The 21374-nt window shown below is 40.5% G+C and overlaps 2 protein-coding genes across 5 annotated transcripts in view; one reads left to right on the top strand and one right to left on the bottom strand.

The window, feature by feature from the left end:
- LOC130481581 (myosin regulatory light chain 2, smooth muscle minor isoform) overlaps positions 1–21374 on the bottom strand; it is a 198849-nt gene that overhangs the window by 8177 nt on the left and 169298 nt on the right. The gene's annotated exons all lie outside the window — the stretch shown is intronic.
- Positions 1–21374, top strand: part of DLGAP1 (DLG associated protein 1) — a 183522-nt gene that overhangs the window by 67687 nt on the left and 94461 nt on the right. For all 4 annotated transcript variants that reach the window (XM_056854303.1, XM_056854302.1, XM_056854304.1 and 1 more), the window contains 3 exons: positions 380–594; positions 16867–17044; positions 20047–20287. In XM_056854303.1, the coding sequence (XP_056710281.1) occupies positions 380–594; positions 16867–17044; positions 20047–20287 (634 nt within the window). The remainder of the gene's footprint in view (positions 1–379; positions 595–16866; positions 17045–20046; positions 20288–21374) is intronic.

Raw genomic sequence — 21374 nt, 5'->3', positions numbered from 1 at the left:
AGCTCCTAGGATGATGATGTGTGGGCTGATGTTGCTTTGGGAGGAGTGCTATCTTTGTGGGTATATTGCTACCCCGTCTGCACATCTGTACATGTTTTTTTTTAAGCTGTTACAAATGGCATCTCAAGTCTGCAGAACTTTTTCTTTACAAGGAAACGGCTTCATGAAAATAGAGCAAGGCTTCCCCCATTCCTTTCTTTAATAAAGACATGTTCTGCACATGTTGGGGGCAATCCCCATTGTGCAAGGTCTGGATCCTGGGCATTACGTTTTGGAAGTACTAATCTTGCTTTCACATTGGCTGCAGTTTCTATACAGTTGTTAAGAGGAGAAAGAAGAAGAAGACTGGATTAAAAAGTGTGTTTTGCTTATGATATAGGTTCCTCAAGATGAATGGTCTGGATATACTCCACATAGCAAAGATGATGAGATTCCATGTCGGCGGATGCGGAGTGGCAGTTATATCAAAGCCATGGGAGATGATGACAGTGGGGACTCTGACACCAGCCCAAAGCCATCTCCAAAGATTGCTGCACGGAGGGAGAGCTATCTCAAGGCCACACAGCCTTCGCTTACAGAACTCACCACCCTCAAGTAAGACAGTTTTTTTAATGAGCCATGATTATAACAATTAAGACAGGATAGTAAGAATTCTGTACTTGTATTTGGGGCTGACCAGGAGGGAGTAAGGGAGATACCAATTGCATATTTGATTTCACTGCCAGCCCTAAACAGCTTTTTCATATTTGGTCCTTCCCTCGTTTCAGCAAGGAGATTTTCTGCCACACTCTGAAAACTGTATATGCAGTCCGTGGGTATTTAACACAACAGTAGCATGAGTCAAAAATCTGTAGCTAGCCCAAGTTCTGTTTGTTCTGATTCTAGTAGGCCTTAACACCACCTTAATCCCACCAGTTTAAGTTAGATCATTATTTTCAGGTAGGGATGCCAGGTCCCTCTTTGCTACTGGCGGGAGGTTTTTTGGGGGAGCCTGAGGAGGGCGGGGTTTGGGGAGGGGAGGGACTTCAATGCCATAGAGTCCAATTTCCAAAGCGGCCATTTACTCCAGGTGAACTGATCTCTATCGGCTGGAGATCAGTTGTAATAGCAGGAGATCTCCTGCTACTACCTGGAGGTTGGCAACCCTATCTTCAGGAGAAAGAGCATGGTGACTTCACATAGTGGTTTCCTTAAGAATCTGAAGCAAAGCCTAAACATAACATGACTTTGTTAAACATAACATGTTAAACAGTCCAGAAAATGGTATTATATAAGTAGAACACTGAGGCAGAAACATTGGGAAGCTGAATATGGTCTTAGAATCATAAGAGTTGAAAGGGGCCATCTAGGCCATCCAGTTCAACTCCCTGCTCAATGCAGGATCATCCTAAAGCATCTCTGACAAGTGTTCATACCTTATAACTTGGCTCTCTATGATTCATCCTCTGTGACCTAAGATACTAATTATTATTTGTGGAGAGAGGTCTGTGGCATGCAGGCAAGACACATAGGGGAGGAATAGCACTTTTGTTACCTACACTTCTCTTTAAATCTGCTCATTTGCATGGTTTATATTAACAAAGCTTTCCATAAATCTCTGTAGTGTTTCAAAGTCTCTACAGATGCTTTCTCTATAAATACAGCAAGTCTGTCACACGTATTCCAGATGCTTGAGACTGCATGGCTTGAATTTGTCCAGGAACTGATGGTTACCAAAACTGCCCACCACTCAAGAGGCCCTGGTATATCCTGAATACTGAGAACCTCTCCTGTTTATCTCAAAGAACAGGGCAGTTTGTACAAAGCTGCAGTAACTTATTCACAAAGCTACCTAAATCCTCTAAAAACAAGTAGTTGAATGAATGAAGCATTAATGTGCAGTGACTGCAAGATCGGGAGTGTGTGTGAAGATAGTGTGTCTGCACTACCTTGCACAGCTTATTTTAAAATGTACAATTTAGCCAGAGGAGAAAAGAAACCATGACTATCTAAAGGGAGATTGGCAGAACACCCCCACCCCCACCCCGCTCCCCATTATTTCTTTCTCTTTGCAGAATTTTTTTTTCATCTCACAATAAACTGAGCCCTACATACGTCCAAAATCCACAATTTTCCCTCCCACATACAGTTGTTCGTGTTCATTCTCTTCTGGGCAAAGGGTGGGAGGACAGAGAGTTTTATCATCAGTGTTTCTTTTTATATCAGTAGCAAGATTTGAAAATCAGAGAAGCACCACGGCCACCTTATGTAAGGTTTATTTTCTGGTTTCTTCTTATACTTTTTTTTTTCTTGTCCTGCATTACAGTCTCCTCCTACGAGCTGTTTTCCATGCCACGGTTTCCATGTGGTTACAGAACATGTTTTGAACGTTGTGGTTAAAATTCTGAATAAAACACAGCTTGCTGTGATCATGAAATCCACACCTCCGCTGCTCTAAACCCATTATTCTACTAGGAAGTGCTGTTTCTTCATTTGGCAAAATTTGCCTGTGGTTTTTTTCTTAATATGTATAAGCAAGCAAAGCTCTTCTAACTGAAATATATATTTCTCCCCAATACCCCCCAAAAAGTTACCTTGAAAAAGAGATCATGATTTTAAATAGATGAACAAAGCTTGTTAACCCAGTTTAAGAAAACCATGACCCAAACTATGGCTTCATTATCCTAAATAAAAAGTTCTTATCCTTTTCTCGTATGTAGAAATGTAAGTGCAAGTTAAAAGGGAGTTATGATTTCTTATGCCTTCCAGGATACAATGCACATGCTAAATAGCCAACAAGTGAAATTATATTCTTTTCATACAAAATTGACTCAAAGGAAGTCTTGAATATACAAAAATCATAGTTTTGTTATCAACAGGCAATCTGAAAAGATCTAGATGTACACACTCAATATACTGGAGTTCTTTTGTTCAAATTCAAGTTTATTTTCATCAGCCATTGCTCATGACACAAATAAAAGAACAAAGTGTAAAAGACATACAGCAGAGGGAGCAAAGCAACATAATGAGCATAAAAATAATTGACAACATGAGATTTAACATAAGTGGCAGGGTTTTTTGATAATTCTAAGGTATCCAGTGATTGACTGCTCTGTTACTTTCTGATACTTATTAGGCAATAAAAACTCAAGCTTTTGAAGGTCAGACCAGTTTTTTGCCCTGCAACATGGGGCGGGGGGGACGACCATTGTTCTCTTGATCACTTCCCTATCAGCAGCTTCTGATGGTAAACTCCAAAATTGGTTTTTAGATTCTCTCAACTAGGAGGAGTGGGGGGAGGCTGGCACAGAAAAAGTGGAAACTGACCACAAACCAATCTTCTTGAGCCAGCGTGGTGTGGTGGTTAAGAGCAGTGTGGACTCTGATCTGGAGAACCGGGTTTGATTCCCCAATCCTCCACATGAGCGGTGGACACTAATCTGGTGAACTGGATTTGTTTTCCCGCTCCTGCACATGAAGCCAGCTGGGTGACCTTGGGCTAGTCACAGTTCTTAGAGCCCTCTCAGCCCCATCTATCTCACAGGGTGTCTGTTGTGGGGAGGGGAATGTGATTGTAATCCAGTTTGTTCTTCCTTAAGTGGTAGAGAAAGTCGGCATATAAAAACCAACTCTTCTTCTTCTGAACTGGGGCTATTTTCTGAAAAGACCTGAAACCAAAATTAATGGGATTTGATCTAATGAATAAATTTGCTATTCTGGTCATATTCAGTGGTTGAGCATGCAAAAGCAAAAGCCATATGTAGCAGCCCAAAGCCTTGCCCTTATTTGTGAGGGGTGAGCAAGATCAAAGCTGTAAGGGCAAGTGAGTAGATCTGCCCAGATCTCATTACCACTATTTCTCTGTCATGGAGCAAGTGGGGTTGGGCAAGTGTTTTGTGGGTAGAGTTTCTTTGAGGCAGTGCAGCATTTGAGAAGTTGTAAGATATAGGGGTTAGTGTTGGAGTAGGAAAGGGAAGACTCAAGTTCAAAACCACATTCAGCCATGAAGCTTAGCAGGAGACCCTAGTAATTCCAGATCAAACCCAATTCCAGATCATTTAGTTATTTAATTGGATCGTAATAGCATTGGTTGCAATACTCATCCCTGTGAAATCTCACTGCTTACTGCCTTCTATTGTGAAAAGCTCTGATGTCGCCTCACCCCCAATAAACCTGATAATTTGGATTACTTTATAGGGAAGATAGTTTGAGGTGGGTAGCATTATGGATCTTCATTCCATTTATATCTGATGATGTGAGCTTTGACTTACAAAAGCTTATACCCTGGAAGATTTTGTTGGTGGACATGCTCATGGAGGATAGGGCTATCCATGGCTACTAGTCAAAATGAATACTAGTGATGATGCATACCTATTCTTTCCAGGATTAGAGGAGCATGACTATTATATTAGGTGATGTGGAACATAGGCAAGATGCTGCCACAGTCATCTTGTTTGTGGGCTTCCTAGAGGCACCTTGTTAGCCACAGTGTGAACAGACTGCTGGATTTGATGGGCCTTGGTCTGATCCAGCATGGCTTTTCTTATGTTCTTATGTCTAATATGTTTCTGGACTCAAATTTTGTTTATAAGGAAGATACTTCAATTCCATTTCCTCTGCAACTCCTCCCGCCTATCCCCATCTTCCCTTAGCAATACTTGTATTATTCAAGGATCCCACTGCCTCTTTGGACGGTTTACTGTTTCTGATGGATTTTTTAACTTAATATTACTGATTCTGATCATTTTTTAAACTTAATTTAATTTTTATCTTAATGTTTTTAGCCAGATCCTGGGTCTTCCTTCTCATTACCTCATTAGAGGAAGGGTGGGATAAAAATTTAATAGATAGACAGCTCACACACCAAGAGGGGAATTGGGCAGGCTATAAAGCATCAATGGTGTGCCTTCAAGACCCACGCTGATTGTGCATTATTAAAATTGTAATAGTACCCTGGAAACTAAGGCACTTTTTTCAGTTCTCTGTTTCTGAAAGACAAACAGTGAAGTATGTCTCCATGGAGATGCTGCTGTATCTCTTGCCCAACAAAATGCTAACAGATACAGATTTTAAAACTATATTTAAAAAACAAAACAAAACCCCCCTGAGATGATGGAAATTTTTTTCTGGTTTTTTTTTTTTTTAACATGGGTTTAAACACAGACATATATCTTCTGAAAACATACATGTGGGCAACAGGAACATGTTTCTGACATTTAGCAAATGTTGTAGCAGGCATAGCATTAATGTATAGCTTCAAGTAATGCATTTGTGAAATTATGAGTTTTCAGAGGCAGGATAATTCCCCCCTAGAGTCTTAATTCATTCCTATCTATATGAAATAGATGTTGTGCCACTATGTGTCAACTTCTTTTCCCTCTTGTCATTTTGGAGTTTTAAAAGGTAGTTTTAAAAATAGTTGTAAATAATCTTTGCTTGTCACAGCTGTTATCCTGGCATACTATAATACCTGATAAGGCTATTGCTTGTGCTCCCCGAAGCTATGCCTATGGCAGGCTATGAGTCTAGCCAGCTCTAATTCCTTTTGTCATCTGTGAGCGCTTTCAGCCACATCCAGAATAATGCCTGAAACCGCATTTTTATTTTAATGAAACTGGATTGGCAGCCATGTTTGCTTTTGACTGTGTGAATTTGTAGTTTGACAGTGATATACTCTACAGAAAGCATGTTCAAATATCTGACTATAATATGAAGTAAGTCTGTTTTTCATATCAGACAAATCTTCTGTAATAAACTTTTATTCTACTGCAAACCTGAATGATATTCTGATGCTTCTCTAGAATGGATCCTTTTTCTGTTAGGTAAGCACCAAGCAATACTGGAGTTCAGTCCCAGGGCATTATCATGTTTTCGTACAAAATCAGCGATAATGCAGTCTGTGTTAATTAGGCAGTACCCTGTCAAAATCTCTTCCTAATAATATTCAAGCTCTTCACTCTGCTTGACTGTATTCAAGAAATGTAATTAAGGGTAAAATAACTGGTAAAATAACTTTCAGGACTTGACTGTGTTTTATTTTCTATTTGCATTCCTAAGAAGTAAAAACTATAGCAATATCTCTCCTGATATGCTATCATAATTACTTTTTCTAGACTTTTTTACCTTAGTACTTGAGACAAGATTAGCCTTTTAGGTATGAGCTTCAAATTGGTGTTTTTTAATAACTTGTCAAGGGTTCAGCATCATCAATAATGCAAGTGCATTATTAAGACTTATCACAAGAAGATCCTAATAATGACGTTTGTAATAGTGTTGTAATAAAATTTATCGTAGTTTTATGTGACACCCCTTTTTACTCACACAGAGTGCCTACCACCTTCTTAAACCTTTCTCTCAGGTTATGGGCTACACGTAGGTCAGGACTTCACACTCACCACCCATCTTGTCCCTTTTAAAATATACAGAGAGCCATGACCATTGCACATCTCAGGTCTTCTCTCACATCCACAGACAGGGTAGCCCAGCCCCCTTTAATAACAAGCCCTCACTCACATTGAGGCCCATTGCAGATTACCATTCTAAACTGGATGTTCTTCGTTGTTGGCCCAGCTCCGAGTAAAGCAATACAGGGTCAGGCATTTCATATAATTTATTTCAATCCATCTATGAGCCGTCTCTAAAGTGCTCTGAAGCACTCTGGCCACCTCAAACAGTTTTTTTCTTTTTACCGCCTTTTTTGTGGCACATACTTTTTCAGCTTAAAAAAAATCTTTTAAGATTAGTGCTATAGCTCTAGGCCACCATAGCAATCCAGTGCATCTGAATGCTGGTGATATAGCAATTTTGTTATTTATCAAAGCATTCAGATGCATTGGATTGCTATGGTGGTCTAGCGCTATAGCACTAATCTTAGAATGTTAAAAAAAGCTGGGAAAGCACACCATGTAAAAAGGCAGGGGGAAATGGTCCTTTTGGAAGCACTTCAGACATTTTAAACACCAGACTGCTGCAATTCAGAAGCGCAAAGAAGATCTGAAAACAGGAGAAAGCAGTTTACATAAAAACTGGCTGAGACCCGTGTTGCATACCGGACACAAGCAGTTTGGCTGAAAAGGTTTTTTAAAAAATCTGTTTGCAGCTGGAAAGCAAAATGGTTGTGTTTGAAATGACCCAAAAAATCCGTTAGTCACCCGCTGCTAAAACGGATTATAAGGGCAGTTTGAAAGGGCATGAGTTCTTGGGATTGGGACTCAGACTCCGCCCCAAAAACCTCCCGCCGATTGTGAAGAGGGACCTGGTAACCCTATTGCCAACTGCCAACTTAACTGCTGTTTTCCAACTCCCTCTGCCCAGCATTACGTTAGCTGTCATGGGTCACTCTAAGGGAGAGCCGGAACCTATCCTGTCCCTCACTGTGGCCAAAGGCTGTTACAATCTTAAATTAAATTAAGAAAATTTAGAATATGGAGAAAAGAAAACGACAACAATAAAAACCAGATTAATAAAAAATGAATAGGGAGCAAAATGAAGATATTCTGGCCCCAAAACACAAATCAAGCAGCAATAACCGAGGCCTTGAGCATAGCTTTGGGTTGGACCTTCATGGCAGCCATTGCAAACAATGAGACCATGCTGGTGACATTCAGGTCTATGTTGGCTACAAGAAAAATAATTTTCTCTGCCACTGAACCCAGGTCAAGGCTGGCTAAGTTTGCTGCAAAAAATTGCAGGTTCTAGATAGAGAAGACAGTACAAAACATAGTAAGGAGGTTCCTCAGTTCTGTGCTTCCACAGGGGCACAGGTGCTGCACAAAAAGCTTTCAGGTGTAACAACCTGCTAACATGGCTGTTGGAATAGCCTGAAAGTGAATGGCTGTGAAGCCTGTCTGTTGTAATACTGGAAAGATAAAGCGTCTAATAAACCTTAGCATTTGTATTGTGCTGTCAGTGTTCAAAGCACTTCATACACATTGACTCAACCAGAGTTTGTGATGGACACGAACCTGGTTAACTGCCAGAGTCATGTGCTCCCACCACCCTTTCCTATGGTGTGGAGCAGCAAGATTTAAAATAGAGGTCTCCAACTAACTGAGATTATTAACCATAGGTCTTTTATGCATGGCTGTTTCACTCGCCATCACCCCTCCGATGACTTTGGGTCTTGGTTTGTGCATGCCATTGGTTTGTGCATGCCATTTATGCATGCCATTTCCGACTGTCAGAGGTCGCCTCACTCTCCCCCTGCATTTCCCCACATTTTGCCCGAGTTTTGAGGGACCTGTTTAATCTCAAATTTGAAACCGCAAGCAAAACATGGGAAAACGCAGGGGGAGAGCGAGGTGACCTCTGATGGTCAGAAATGTCATGCATAATCCAAACAAAGACCCAAAGTTGTCGGAAAGGTGATGGTGAGTGAAACAGCCATGCATAAAAAACTGCAGTTTAATCTTCTGTCTCAGCCCAGCACACAAGTGGAGGACTAAGCAAGTACATAAATCTGGCAGTTAGCCACGACTGTCCTCATCACAGCCAGGTTCAAATTGGTGTACTAAGGTTGAGTTTGCAGTTCTTTCAATGTCCCTGATTGGTAGGCCAGTATTACTAATCCCTATATTGCAGATGGAAAGCTGGGGCTGAGTGTCTTCCTTAAAGACATCTAGCGAGATTGTGTCAGAAGTAAGATTTGAACCAGATCTAACCTCCCAGATTACAGTTCATTCTCTTAGTTAATACCTGTAATTTTAACAATGATGAGTCAAACGTTTTATCCATGCATGTTTTCAAGATAAACTGGAAATCTACACATATATATACTCTCAGTCATATTCTGTAATCTAACTAGTAGAGCATTCAGGCTGCCATGTTTTATACCTAATATTTTGCAGTGCCTCATACAACACAAGTCAAATTCTGGTTCACATCTGCACTGTATCCTTTTCCAAGGAACCTTTCCTACTAGGGACAGGTTAAGGTCAGCTAGTGAACTTTCCCCAAACAAAGCATAGGTATGAGCACATCTTGTCTTCCTTCCTGTCAAGTATGTATGCACACACACTCGAACATGTTATGTATCTCACTGATGGACAGAATAAGCATCACCATCTTTTTTGTGCCATGTTTCTACAAAAGCCATATTGTTTATGCATTAAAAAATCCAACAGACTGTTATCTATGAAGATGCTAATGCTCAGCACAATTCAAGAGGCAGTGCCTGTAGGGTACCAGAATTTTGGTACTAGACATTGTATTTTGGTATGTACATGTATAGAAAAGCCACCAGAACTATAAAACATAATTCAGGAAAGTTGCACATCTAGCTCATAAGAGATTCTCTGTTGGATCAGATCAGTAGTTCATCTATTCCAGTATCCTGTATCATACAGTAACCAACCAGTTGACCTGGAAGATCAACAAACAGAGCATTGAAGCCAAGGAGTTCCCTAATGTTCTTCCTAGTGTTGGTCTTCAGAGGCATACTATCTCTGAATCTGGATGTTCTCTTCAGTCACCATGGTTAATAGACCTATTTTTCATGAATTTGTCTAATCCCATTTGACAGCCAACTAAACTAGTGGCCATCACTACATCCCATGGCAGTGAATTCTGTAATTTAATTGCTCATTAAATGAAGAGGTACTTCCTTTCATGTAGCCTTAATCTATTGCCATAAACTTCTTTGGGTGCCTTCAACTTCCCTTTATCCTCTTTCAAAAGTAACCCCCCTTTTCCTGGTCCTGCATGAGTTTCTCTTGAAATTAACCCAAAGAGCTCATGCATTTTCAATGAATGTCAGGGCTAGGTAAAACTAAAGGAAGGGCTTGGGTAACTGTGGACATAGGCTGATTTCATTATATGCTACCATCATAGAGAATCTTTGAAATTATAGCTGTTAGACAAGGCTACATGTTTCTATACAGAGAATAGTTTTCACGTACTTGTAACAGATGCTTTCATTTGTTCCCATCCCATTATGGTCTCTGGACAAACAGATTTTGGTATTATTCATTTATTTTGGTATTTAGTTTGCAGATTTTGGTATTATTCATTTATTTTGACTTTTATTTCATCTTTGCTACAAGAAGCTCAGGGTGGCAAAAGTTGTTCCAATCTCCACCCATTGTATCTTTATAGCAACACTACACAGTGGTTAGGCTGGGAATGACCACCCCATGGCCACCCATTGAGCTACATAGCAAAGTAAAGATTTGAGTGAGGCTTTCCCCCATTCGTAACTTGGTATTTCAGTAATGATTACACCTGCTTCAGATGTACTGCTTCAGAGACTGGAAATCTGGACTTTGCAAGAAAGTGGAGGTAAATGCCAAATGGTAGCCAGTTATTCCTTACATAGGGTTGGATCCTACCAGCTTTCTGCTGGCACAGGAGGAAGGAAGGATGATCTCTTCTGATTCCCACAACCCCAATCCCACATAGCTATTTGTTTGTGCCCATCCCCCAATACCTAGTATAGCCTTTTCAAGGGGTCTGCTGGGAGAAGGAGAACACTGGGAATGATCTGCTTCCACCACCAGAAAGCTGAGAATCCACCTTACATTTTAGTGAAAATTAAATATATTAAATAATTAAGAACATGCTTAAAATGTTGCACAGGCATCACTCAATACCAATGACATCTCTTTTAGTGCTTTAAAATACTGTGTTCATGTTTTTGAAGCAACCTTTAAGACATTTGATTTAGACATTTTGCAATATCCTTGTCTTCACTTTTCAAATCAAGTGGCCTGCTCACACTGGGAGGATAACATTTGGGGACTGCTCGTTCAAAGTACTATTTTGTTCTTTTCATTGCAAGCAATCTTAATAGCTTCCTCTTCCATAAAATAATACACTAAAGTTAATTATAGTGCAGGAGCATCACGAGGTATAGTTTCGTTGCCCAGCATCTGTCACATCTGAAAAAGAGCAGAGGAGCACCTGGATTGAGAATCGTTTTGATGTAATGTAAAACTAGGAATCTGGAAAGACTGATTGAGAAAAAGAGTTACAATTGGAAAGATTTTCTTGTTTCTATTCCTGTCTGTACTGCAAATCTCCTATGCAACAGTAAGAGAAAATTGTTACATCCAGTAAATTTATATCTACCTGTAAAACACGACGAATGCCAGTTTAATTTGGGCATGCTATGGCACTTGATTTGCTACTGTCAGAAAGGGAATTTAATATTTTTGTGCAGTGTAGCCTATAGAGTCCTCCCATCATTTCAGCTTGTTTTGTCTAACCTGAAGGGTGAATGGCAAGAGAACAATTTGCAGCCATTAATCATTTCATGTTTTACTGATTATGGAAAGAAGCAACAATAGAGAATGTATGATTCATAAAGGATATTTAAATATTACCCTGTAATTTTATTTAGGAAGCCCCTGGTTAATAGACCATTTTTTCAGACAGAAAAAATCCTGTCAGAATCAAGGATTTCACATTGTAAATTGCTGCTCATGCATCTGAAAGACAAACTATACTCAGGAATGAAAAATGGATTAGGAAGAATAGGAGACCTTGAAGAAGAGGGTGAGCCTATATCAGTCCATGAGAATATTAATGAACATTATTTTCCATTTTGTTACAAATAATACCTCAGAGTGTTTTGCACTCCCAGAAATGCAAAAGGGGCATTGTTTTTTCTGCAATACAGATTCAACTATACAAATATAAAATTACTTGACCTGGTGTGATTCTGGTTGAGTTTCATGAAAATGTTGAGGACCACCTGGAAATGGTTCTGGTATCACACCCATACCAGGAGCTAAAAAATGGAACCTCTCCTCTTGAAAGTCATGCAACACATCTGCATCGGCATTGCCCATCTTAGGATATAACATTTTGTAAACTAACAGACTAGAATTATATTCCTCAGCAGGCAGCACTTAAGCCTGTGCATATTTAGATATACTCCTTAAAACTCTTTCCAATATGTCCAGTGATTTTCAAAACTCAGAGAGGGCCATCCTTTACACTGCTTTCCCTTTACCTCCTTTGTAGTAAACTTACACGTATTGAATGTCATGCTAGATCAGTGATTGCCAACATGGTCCTGTGGACGTCATGGTGCCTGCTGACACCTTACCTGGTGCCCACCAAGTGCTTTTAGAAAGTGGGTTCTCCCAGGTGGGGTTTTTGCCCAGTAAGGATTCTGATTGGCTTTTGGAGATTTGATTGGCTATGCAGATTTTTCAAAATGTTGCTTTGGCAGTAGCTGCCACCACAGCACAAAGATCTTCACTGTGTGACTGAAGGTAAGCCATGACATCCATTTTGTGGCTGGCTCCACCTTCTGAAGCAGCCATTTTGTGGCTGCGCCTACCACACTGTGTCAGAAAGGTAACTGCATGCTCAAAAAGGTTGGGGAGCCCTTTGCTAGAGAAAGCACCTTTCCCATTGAGGTCATGCTAATTTCTTTTATTACTGAGCTAGGAATGGTGCTTGAGGTCCAAACATGCTTTATGGAGGAATTTATATTTTATGATGTAACTTGCCCTGATCCCTGCCTAGGCAGGGAGGAGGGTGAAATATAAATACGATTAAATAAATAAATAACTATGATTAAATAAATAAAATACTACCCATAACACTACCATCATAATACATTTAAGAATTATTTTCCTGTAATGCTAAGGATAGAAATGCACTTTATGTGCATTTCCCTCCCTCTAACCACACACACTCCAAAAGGCCTTCATATCCTCCCTCCCTCCAACCACACACAGTCCACTCAATCTGAACACCCCTACAGTTGGTTTACCTGATAAAAGGAAGTCCTAGGGACTTGGTGGTTTGTTTTTAGGCCTTTATTTACATTTTCTTTTGACAGTCTTCTCCTTTCCTGCATACCTTTCCAGTATCTCGTCTTGTAAGGCATATCCTGCATTTGTCAAAGTTTGACCTGCTTTCTGAGTGTTGACAGGATGAGCAGTTAAAAGATATGAGCAGATGGGACTTTGCAAATCCAGTGAGGGAAGACAGAGCAGCTTTTAAAGGTTAAACAAAAGTGTGATGTTCCTGTTTCAAGAACAGTTTTCTCTTTGGGCACTTTTAGACAGCACATTTGTAATTGGCTGCCATAAAAGACACCCACAACAGCGTGGTTATTCAGACATATCTGAGTCTTAATAATCCACATTAGATAATGTGGTTGCCATATGCTTGTCACTGAGCCAAACATCTGACTATCAAGAAGCTGCTTCAGAAATTAGTCTTGTGTAGAGTTGCCAGCTCCAGGTTGGGAAATACCTGGAAATTTTGGGGATAGAGCCTGAGGAGGACAGGGTTTGAGGAGGGGAGGGACTTCAATGGGGTATAATGCCATAGAGTCCACCTTCCAAAGTGGCTATTTTCTCCAGGTGAACTGATCCCTGTTGCTTGGAGGTCAGTTGTAATAGCGAGAGATCTCCAGCTACCACCTGGAGGTTGGCAACCCTAGTCTTGTGTTTGAGCACCAGTGGATTATTGCCAGGGATGCTTTGTTCAAACTCTGTTTGTAGTCTTTGTTGAAACAATATACTTCTGGCTCTGGACCACTGTCTAAATAGAGTGGTCCCCAAGAACACACAAGTTGAGCATCCTTGCTGGATAAGCATGAAGCTGTTCACCAGTATGGTGTCTATGCCACGGATCCATTTCACATTGCCATGAAGCTGTTGTAAATTTACCTGCAGATTGTGGAAACATTATTGAACTGTTGTATACTTCTGTTTATTTTCTTGCACACTTGCTTGCCTATATAAAAGTTTTATATATCCACCTTTTTCCTGAGCAACTCAGGACCCAAGGCAAGTAACAACAATATAAAATACAATACAAACTGTGTACAATCACAGAGATGAATACAAATAATAAAACAACAACTATAATAGGCGCCATTTTGTATAAGACTGAAAGTTTCTGTGTCTTGAAAACAAACTTTGTAGTAATTATTATTATCATTATCGTTATTATCATTATTGTCATTATTATCATTTTATTATATAGACCTGCACTGCTAATCAAACCTGATGTAGTGAATTTGAGAATCTAGACCAGCATAATTATTTAATGCAACCCATTTTCCAGCTAATTTGGGCCATTTTATGTCAGTTGTATGGCCTGTATGCCTTTATAGCCATCCACCTCTCTTGGTTGCAGTAAAAGGTAAAGGTCCCCTGTGCAAGCACTGGGTCATTCCTGACCCATGGGGTGAAATCACATCCCGACGTTTACTAGGCAGACTTTTGTTTTACGGGGTGGTTTGCCAGTACCTTCCCCAGTCATCTTCCCTTTACCCCCAGCAAGCTGGGTACTCATTTTACTGACCTCAGAACGATGGAAGGCTGAATCATCCTTGAGCCAGCTACCTGAAACCAACTTCCGTTGGGATCGAACTCAGGTCATGAGCAGAGCTTGGACTGCAGTACTGCAGCTTACCACTCTGCGCAACGGGGCTCCTCTTGATTGCAGTAGAAGTTATAATTTGTGAATTATTTGTGAATTATTGAGAAGGATAAACTCTGATAATTTTGTAATATATGCACAGAGAAAAAAAATCATTGCAATGATGGTAAAAGTTGTCTTCAATGACTGAATAGCTCTCTACAGATTGATTTACTGCCAACTGCCTACATGCAGAAAGATACCGACTTGGCAACTTCACTTAAAAAGTGTCTCTTTACTTGAACTGCTGACAGTCCATTGTCAGCAGATGATTGGACTAGATGGCTGGGTCAATGGCCTGACTTGATGTAAAGCAGCTTCATGTGTTCATAAACACTGATAACTTACGGCTATGTATCTGAGGAAGCTGGTTGCCAGCTTCCCTGTTCCAGTAGGTGGTGTAGTCCTTTTATTGTGTCTGAATTGAAGCAATGAAATGGATCCCACTAACAAAAGAAGTTCTAAGCCTCAACCATTAGATTTGTTGACCTTCTTTCACCCCTCTCCTGTGCAACAGACTGGAGTTGGTGTTTTGTAGGATATTATAAACTTGGAAGGGATGCTCTCTTGAGACTCATCTGGTTCCTATCTTACTTTCTTTTAGGTGCCAGGCCAAAACTTTTCTTATGACCCAGTCTTTCAGTTGAGGAGTTGGATCTTTTTGTGCTGTTTCTATGGCCTGCTTCTGTCCTCCTGAGGACTGTTTTATGGATATCATTTTAGACTGCTGGGTGATGTTTTATGCTGCTTTTATGACCTGCTTGGTTTTTATGCTGTTGGTTTTATGATTTTGTTGTATTGTTTTACTTTATAAGCCAACTTGAGCAAGTCTCTGGGGAGATGGCATATACATTTGCCAAATAAATAAATAAATAAATAAATGGGGAAGTGTCTTCTTTCATGTAGAGCTTTTCATTTTATTTCTCACAACTGCTGTCATCTACCTCACCTTCTTGGATACAGAAGTATTTGTTTCCAGAGACATCCTTTCATACTGCCCAATTTCCATCATTTGTTTGGATCACCATTTGTAATACAAGCTAGCAGTCTTGGGCCACCAAGATCAAAAGGTTGCAAGTATGCGCAAAGCAGCACAGGTGTCCATTTATGCTCTGCAAGATTAAATGGATAGTTCACAAATGAAGCCATTTGGCTTGAGTTTAACAAAAGGAGACTGCCTTGGTGACTTGCTTTATAGCTAGAGTTGCCAGGTCCCTCTTCACCACCGGCGGGAGGTTTTGGGAGCAGAGCCTGAGGAGGGCAGGGTTTGGGGAGGGATGGGACCTCAATGCCATAGAGGCCTATTGCCAAAGCAGCCATTTTCTCCAGGTGATCTGATCTCTGTTGGCTGGAGATCAGTTGTAATAGCAGGAGATCTCCAGCTACTACCTGGAAGTTGGCAACCCTATTTATAGCAAATCCTGCTATACCCACCCTGAGCAACAAATAAGAGGTGTTTGACAAGAATAGTGACTCTGAAGTAGTGTTGTTGTTTTTTAACTAGGCTGTATTTAAAAATATTTTTGTTTAAAGGAAAGAGAACAGTTTTACATCTCTAACAGTACAATCCTAAGCATGTTAGGCCACGGATTTTTCATACCTCTTATCCTTAACTGGAGATGCTGGTGATTGAACTTGGGACTTTCTGAATGCAGTAAGCCGCAGTCCCTCCACTGCAAATATCTCCTGTCTCCTTACAGGATTAAAAATCTCTTTACAGGGTTAAAAATCCCCCAGCTTTCTCCATTCTGTAAATAGGAAGGGCATCTGGTAAGGAAAATCCCTTTAATTGCCACCAAATATCTAGTTTTCCCTCAAGTCCTTCAGGAATTTGCCCTGTTTAACAGTCCAATCAGTCTAACCTTTTCTTTAGTATGTTGCCTCTTAGTTCATCACTTATGATTTCCAGGACAGTACTGAGATTGTTTAAGGGTATTTTCCGGAATGTCTTTTCCTGCAACTGCACTCATCTTCGGAAGCTAAAAATAGTAGAACAGTGATCAAGACCAGAGGGAAATTGATCATACTTCAGGCACTATTTATTCTTCTCATGCGGAAAACAAAAAAAAATGGAATTTTTAAGCCAATTTATTTGTGTTCTCCAGCTATTGACTCTTTAGAAAAATGGTAACCGTTGCCATTACCTTGTATTAGATTAAAATGCCTACTGCTGTACTTTTCAAGCATCCGTGGAACTGAGCACTTCAGTAGTTATTATCTCAAGAATCCTTGCTTTGGACTGTGCTGTCAATAAGCGTAATGCAGATGATGCCATTCTGACAGGCTTCTCCTTGGAATTAAAAGGAAGATGACTGGGACAAGTGAGCTGGCGTGACCCACTTCCTGTACTGTACTGAGTTTATAAATGGCCAGGGGTTGCTTGTAATGTCTTCTTCTTCGAGTCTCTGTCTCCTCATTTTACAAAGTACTGTCATTGCCTATCAGAGATAAGAAATGTAGATATGATGCAATGACTTCTTCCTGCTTTTTTCCCCCTTCAAGGATATCCAGTGAACATTCTCCAAAACTTCAGATCCGGAGCCACAGTTACTTGAGGGCAGTGAGTGAAGTGTCAATCAATAGGAGTTTGGATAGCCTTGACCCTGCAACTCTGCTTACTTCTCCCAAATTCCGTTCCAGGAATGAGAGTTACATGAGGGCCATGAGCACTATTAGTCAGGTGAGTGACATGACACACAGCTGACAAAACAATGTCCTTAATAGTCTCCAGCCTGTTCTGATGACCATAGAGTGTATATAAGCACTTAATTACTTTTAATTGAAAGTGAAGAAAGAACATAATACTCTGCATAATATTTTGAAGTGTTTACCTACATTTAAAAATAACCAGGTTCCAAACATTGTATCACCCTCCAGTGTGATTAAGAAACCTAGAGTGTAAGAGCTAGCTTGGTTCTTGATTACTGTCACTACAAGTAGCAGAGGGCAGGTTTACAGGGCAATCCTAAGGAGTTACTCCAGTATAAGCCCACTAATTTCAGTGGGCGTAGATTGGAGTAATTCTGCCTTGGATTGTGCTGTTAGTCAGCTCCAAAGTTAGCTCCAAGAACTCTTTGTCCCATGGATGAATGGCTGGGAAAAAGGAAAATGTAAGAACATAAGAAAAGTCTTGCTGGATCAGACCAAGGCCCATCAAGTCCAGCAGTCTGTTCACACAGTGGCCAACCAGGTGCTTCTAGGAAGCCTACAAGCAAGATGACTACAGCAGCATCCTGCCTGTATTCCACAGCACCTAATATAATAGGCATGCTCCTCTGCTACTGGAGATAATAGGTATGTATTATGACCAGTATGCATTTTGACTAGTAGCCATGGATAACCCTAAAACTTCCATGAATTTGTCCGCTCCCCTCATAAAGCCTTCCAAGTTGGCAGTCATCACCACATCCTGGAGCAGGGAGTTCCAAAATTTAACTATGTGTTGTGTGAAGAAATACTTCCTTTTGTCTGTTTTGAATCTCTCACCCTTCAGCTACAGCAGATGACCCCATTTTGTAGTATTATGAGATAATAAAGGCAGAAGTTGCCTCCCACCCAAACATGAGGGAACCAGTCCTCTCTGGCAGCGAACTCGAAGGGAGGTTATACACACTGCACACTGCTAGAGGTCCTTTCACTACACAAGCCCTCTTCCCCTCCACACACCAAGACACTTCTTTGTGATGGGCATTTTGCTATTATTTGAAAAGAAACAACACACAAAAATCCCACCTGTTTTAATTTCCATATCTGTTAATTTCCATATCTGTCCATTTCCATATGGCTAAGGCAAATGTTTATTTGTAACATTTATATACTTTTGTGCTATCCAGAGAATCCCCAAAGTGGGTAAAATGATTTTACATTCACAGCAAAGTGATTTTACATTCACAGCAAAGAATTGCAGAAAAGAAGGAGCTATGGTAGAATTCACAGCACTTGCTTGTTCTTGAAATGTTATGGATAAATCTTGAAATATTTTTGTTTATGGTGGTAGGTTGCTAGTCATATTGTCAATCCTCAACCTTTTGAAAGACAACAATATTACTTCTGTCTCTTTGAGGGAAGAGAAAGACTTGGAAAGGCAGGTTCATGCACTTCAAAAGTCAAAAGGGGAAATATATAGATTCAAACATATTTTTTAAAAAATCCTAGCCTCAGACACTTTCTCTATCTGGGGAGGGTGACGCATGGTTTCTGAATACTTAAAATAGGCAGTACTAAATGAATTCATTCCTACTGCACCAGTACACCCACTGCTGAAGCTTGAACGTCAGCTGGCACAAAATACATTGAAGAGAGAGCAATTTTTATTTAAGGAACCCGAGCAGCAGAACGAGGGGAAAGCGTGGCTTTCTCAGTGGCCATGCAGAGTAATACTTTCCTGCTAAACTGGGACCCACTTCTGAGTCTGAAGGACCTTCAGGATGTGTTTGTGAAACTTCAGTCTTGCTTTTGCAGACGGTGCCACTCAATGGCTTATTAAGTGGTTGACTTCCTTTTTGTCTTTGAATAGAACTGCTGCCACCTGGGTAACCACTGTTGATTTGACTCTGGAAGCAAGTAGGGCTGATAGTTGCCGCCTCCACCGCCCTTTATAGTACTATTGAAGCAGAGAAGAATTGTGGAACTCTACATGAAAGATTGAGTGACAGACCTTGCTTTTCTTTTTAATCAACTTGAACAGTCAAGGGCTTTATTCTCCAGTATGCTTCTTCACACGAATCATAGTCATTGATTCAAATTTCATTGCCGTATTCTGATCAAAATATACTCTGGATGGCTTTCTATATACCAACATCTACATTATTGTACACATACCACATTCATATTTTGTATTTTCACAATCCATGAAATACTGTAAGCTTGTGAATTTTGTTGGCATGTGTGCTCTGCCTGTGGTATTTGAATTGTACCTTTTAACACTTGCCTTTATACAGACATTTCGAGCACTTTGTACTTTTTTCATTGTTTGTTTAATAAACGTCTGTCTCTTTTTTCTTTGTGTGACTTGTCAAGTTCCAAATCTGCTCAATAATTTAATAATTTCTGGTTACTAGCGTCACTGGTTAACACCTTATAACCTATCCAAAAAGTCCAGAAGCTCACTAGTGGGTCCTAGCTGAACTTTCAGGGCTCATCCTTTTAGATTTACCATTTACAAGTAGACAATATGGAAAAATCATAGTCACCAAAAATAACAATAGCCTGTGTCATTCCTTCCTGCCTCTCCTTTCAGAGCTTTTATCATGACATTCTGCAGTTCCTCACCCTTGTTTCATACCATAGATTGCCAGTAGCAGTGGTAGAGAAGTATGGAATGTCAGAACATCACTACATGGGGTAAATTCTAATAGAGGTTACGGAGGCAGACGGTGGAAATAGATGTGAAACGGTCAATTTCAGCAGCAGCCACATAAGAACAAGTCCCATCTGCTTCCCAGTATTCAAATAATTGACCGAAGAAGGTGTGTGCAGTCAATTAAAGAACTAGATATGCCCACATCATTAAATTACAAGGAAAAGATGAGAAACAAAACAAGTATCCTCTTTACCCGTTTGGTGATTCTTCATTATGAGAACTTAAGGTTTTGTTCCTTCCTTTCTCCTTGGGCTTTAGATAGTAAGACAAGCTGGACTGTTGTACTGGATTTAATTAACCTGCATGTTGTTTGCCTGCAGGTGAGCGAGATGGAAGTAAATGGTCAGTTCGAATCAGTCTGTGAGTCAGTGTTCAGTGAACTAGAGTCTCAGGCAGTAGAAGCCCTGGATCTGCCCATGCCGGGCTGCTTCCGCATGAGGAGCCACAGCTACGTGAGAGCAATTGAAAAGGGCTGTTCCCAAGATGATGAATGTTTGTCGCTGAGGTCCTCTTCTCCCCCACGCACCACCACCACCGTGAGGACCATCCAAAGCAGCACCGGTGAGTTACAAAAGAAGAAGTCAGGCCCAGGATGAAGAATTGGGATGGTTTCATAGTCACTCCCAGGGTGGCCTTTACAGTCTGAAATTGCAGCCCCTCCGTTCACTCATTTGGGCTACCATCTCCACATACCCATTCAAGCACCAACTCTGGAGATCGTTAAAGGCTCTGGGGAGACTGCGAGTGCTTGTTTGTTGGAAGAAGGAGTAAGCCAGTCTGAGCTTCAAAGGCAGGGAGGTGTCAGCGAAGTCTGAGGCCTTTCTGGTTTGCAATGAAAACAAGATTGATGGGGAAACCGTGGAGGGATACAGCTGTAAGTGTGAAGAGGGCTATGACACATACACATATGCAAACAGTTCACTGAATTAGCATGTATGGCTCTTTTAAACATTCCCTAAATATGTATTGATTTTTTACCAGTTTGCTAGAGACTATCATCAGTATAATTCAATCTATGTTAAGGTGAATTCCAGACTGCTTCTCCGTTCTGTTGACATGCCAACCTGGTGCAGGTTTTCTGAATACCCACAGCTGGAATGCATTCTTGAATGCTTTATAATGGTGCTATATGTATTGCTATATATTAACTGTCTTATCTTAGTAAAGTCACGTTTGAGCTTTCAGTCCGGATGTAGATGTGAAAAGAAGTTGGCCTTCTGGGTGGAATAGTAGTGCAAAGGGGGCAAGAATAATAGAGTGGCAAGCTAGTTTTTATTCTCTTCTCAGCGTTGCCGGTTTGCTTTTATATGTAGGAACCTTTCAACACAGAGTGTTCCTGACAAAAGGCCCAGCTTGTCTAAATCAGTGAAGTCAGTGGAAACGATGCAAGTTCATAACACATCTATCCACCATTTTCCCCAGGTTAGCTATGGGTATGCAAGACATACACGTATGGAATTTCAGGGTAACGTTTGTGTCTGGACTTTGTCTTTCCTCTTTGAACTCAAATACGAATGTAGGATTTATATGAAGCATACAGCATGCAGTAATAACTGCATTGACAATAAAGTGCATGGTACAATTTGTGTTTATAACTGGAAACGTTGCAAGCGTTTTATAGGTGAACTCATGGGGGAGGGGAAATCCC

Source organism: Euleptes europaea, chromosome 8 (genome assembly GCF_029931775.1).
Source record: "Euleptes europaea isolate rEulEur1 chromosome 8, rEulEur1.hap1, whole genome shotgun sequence".
NCBI lineage: Eukaryota > Metazoa > Chordata > Lepidosauria > Squamata > Sphaerodactylidae > Euleptes > Euleptes europaea.
This window is presented reverse-complemented; position numbering and strand designations above follow the sequence as displayed.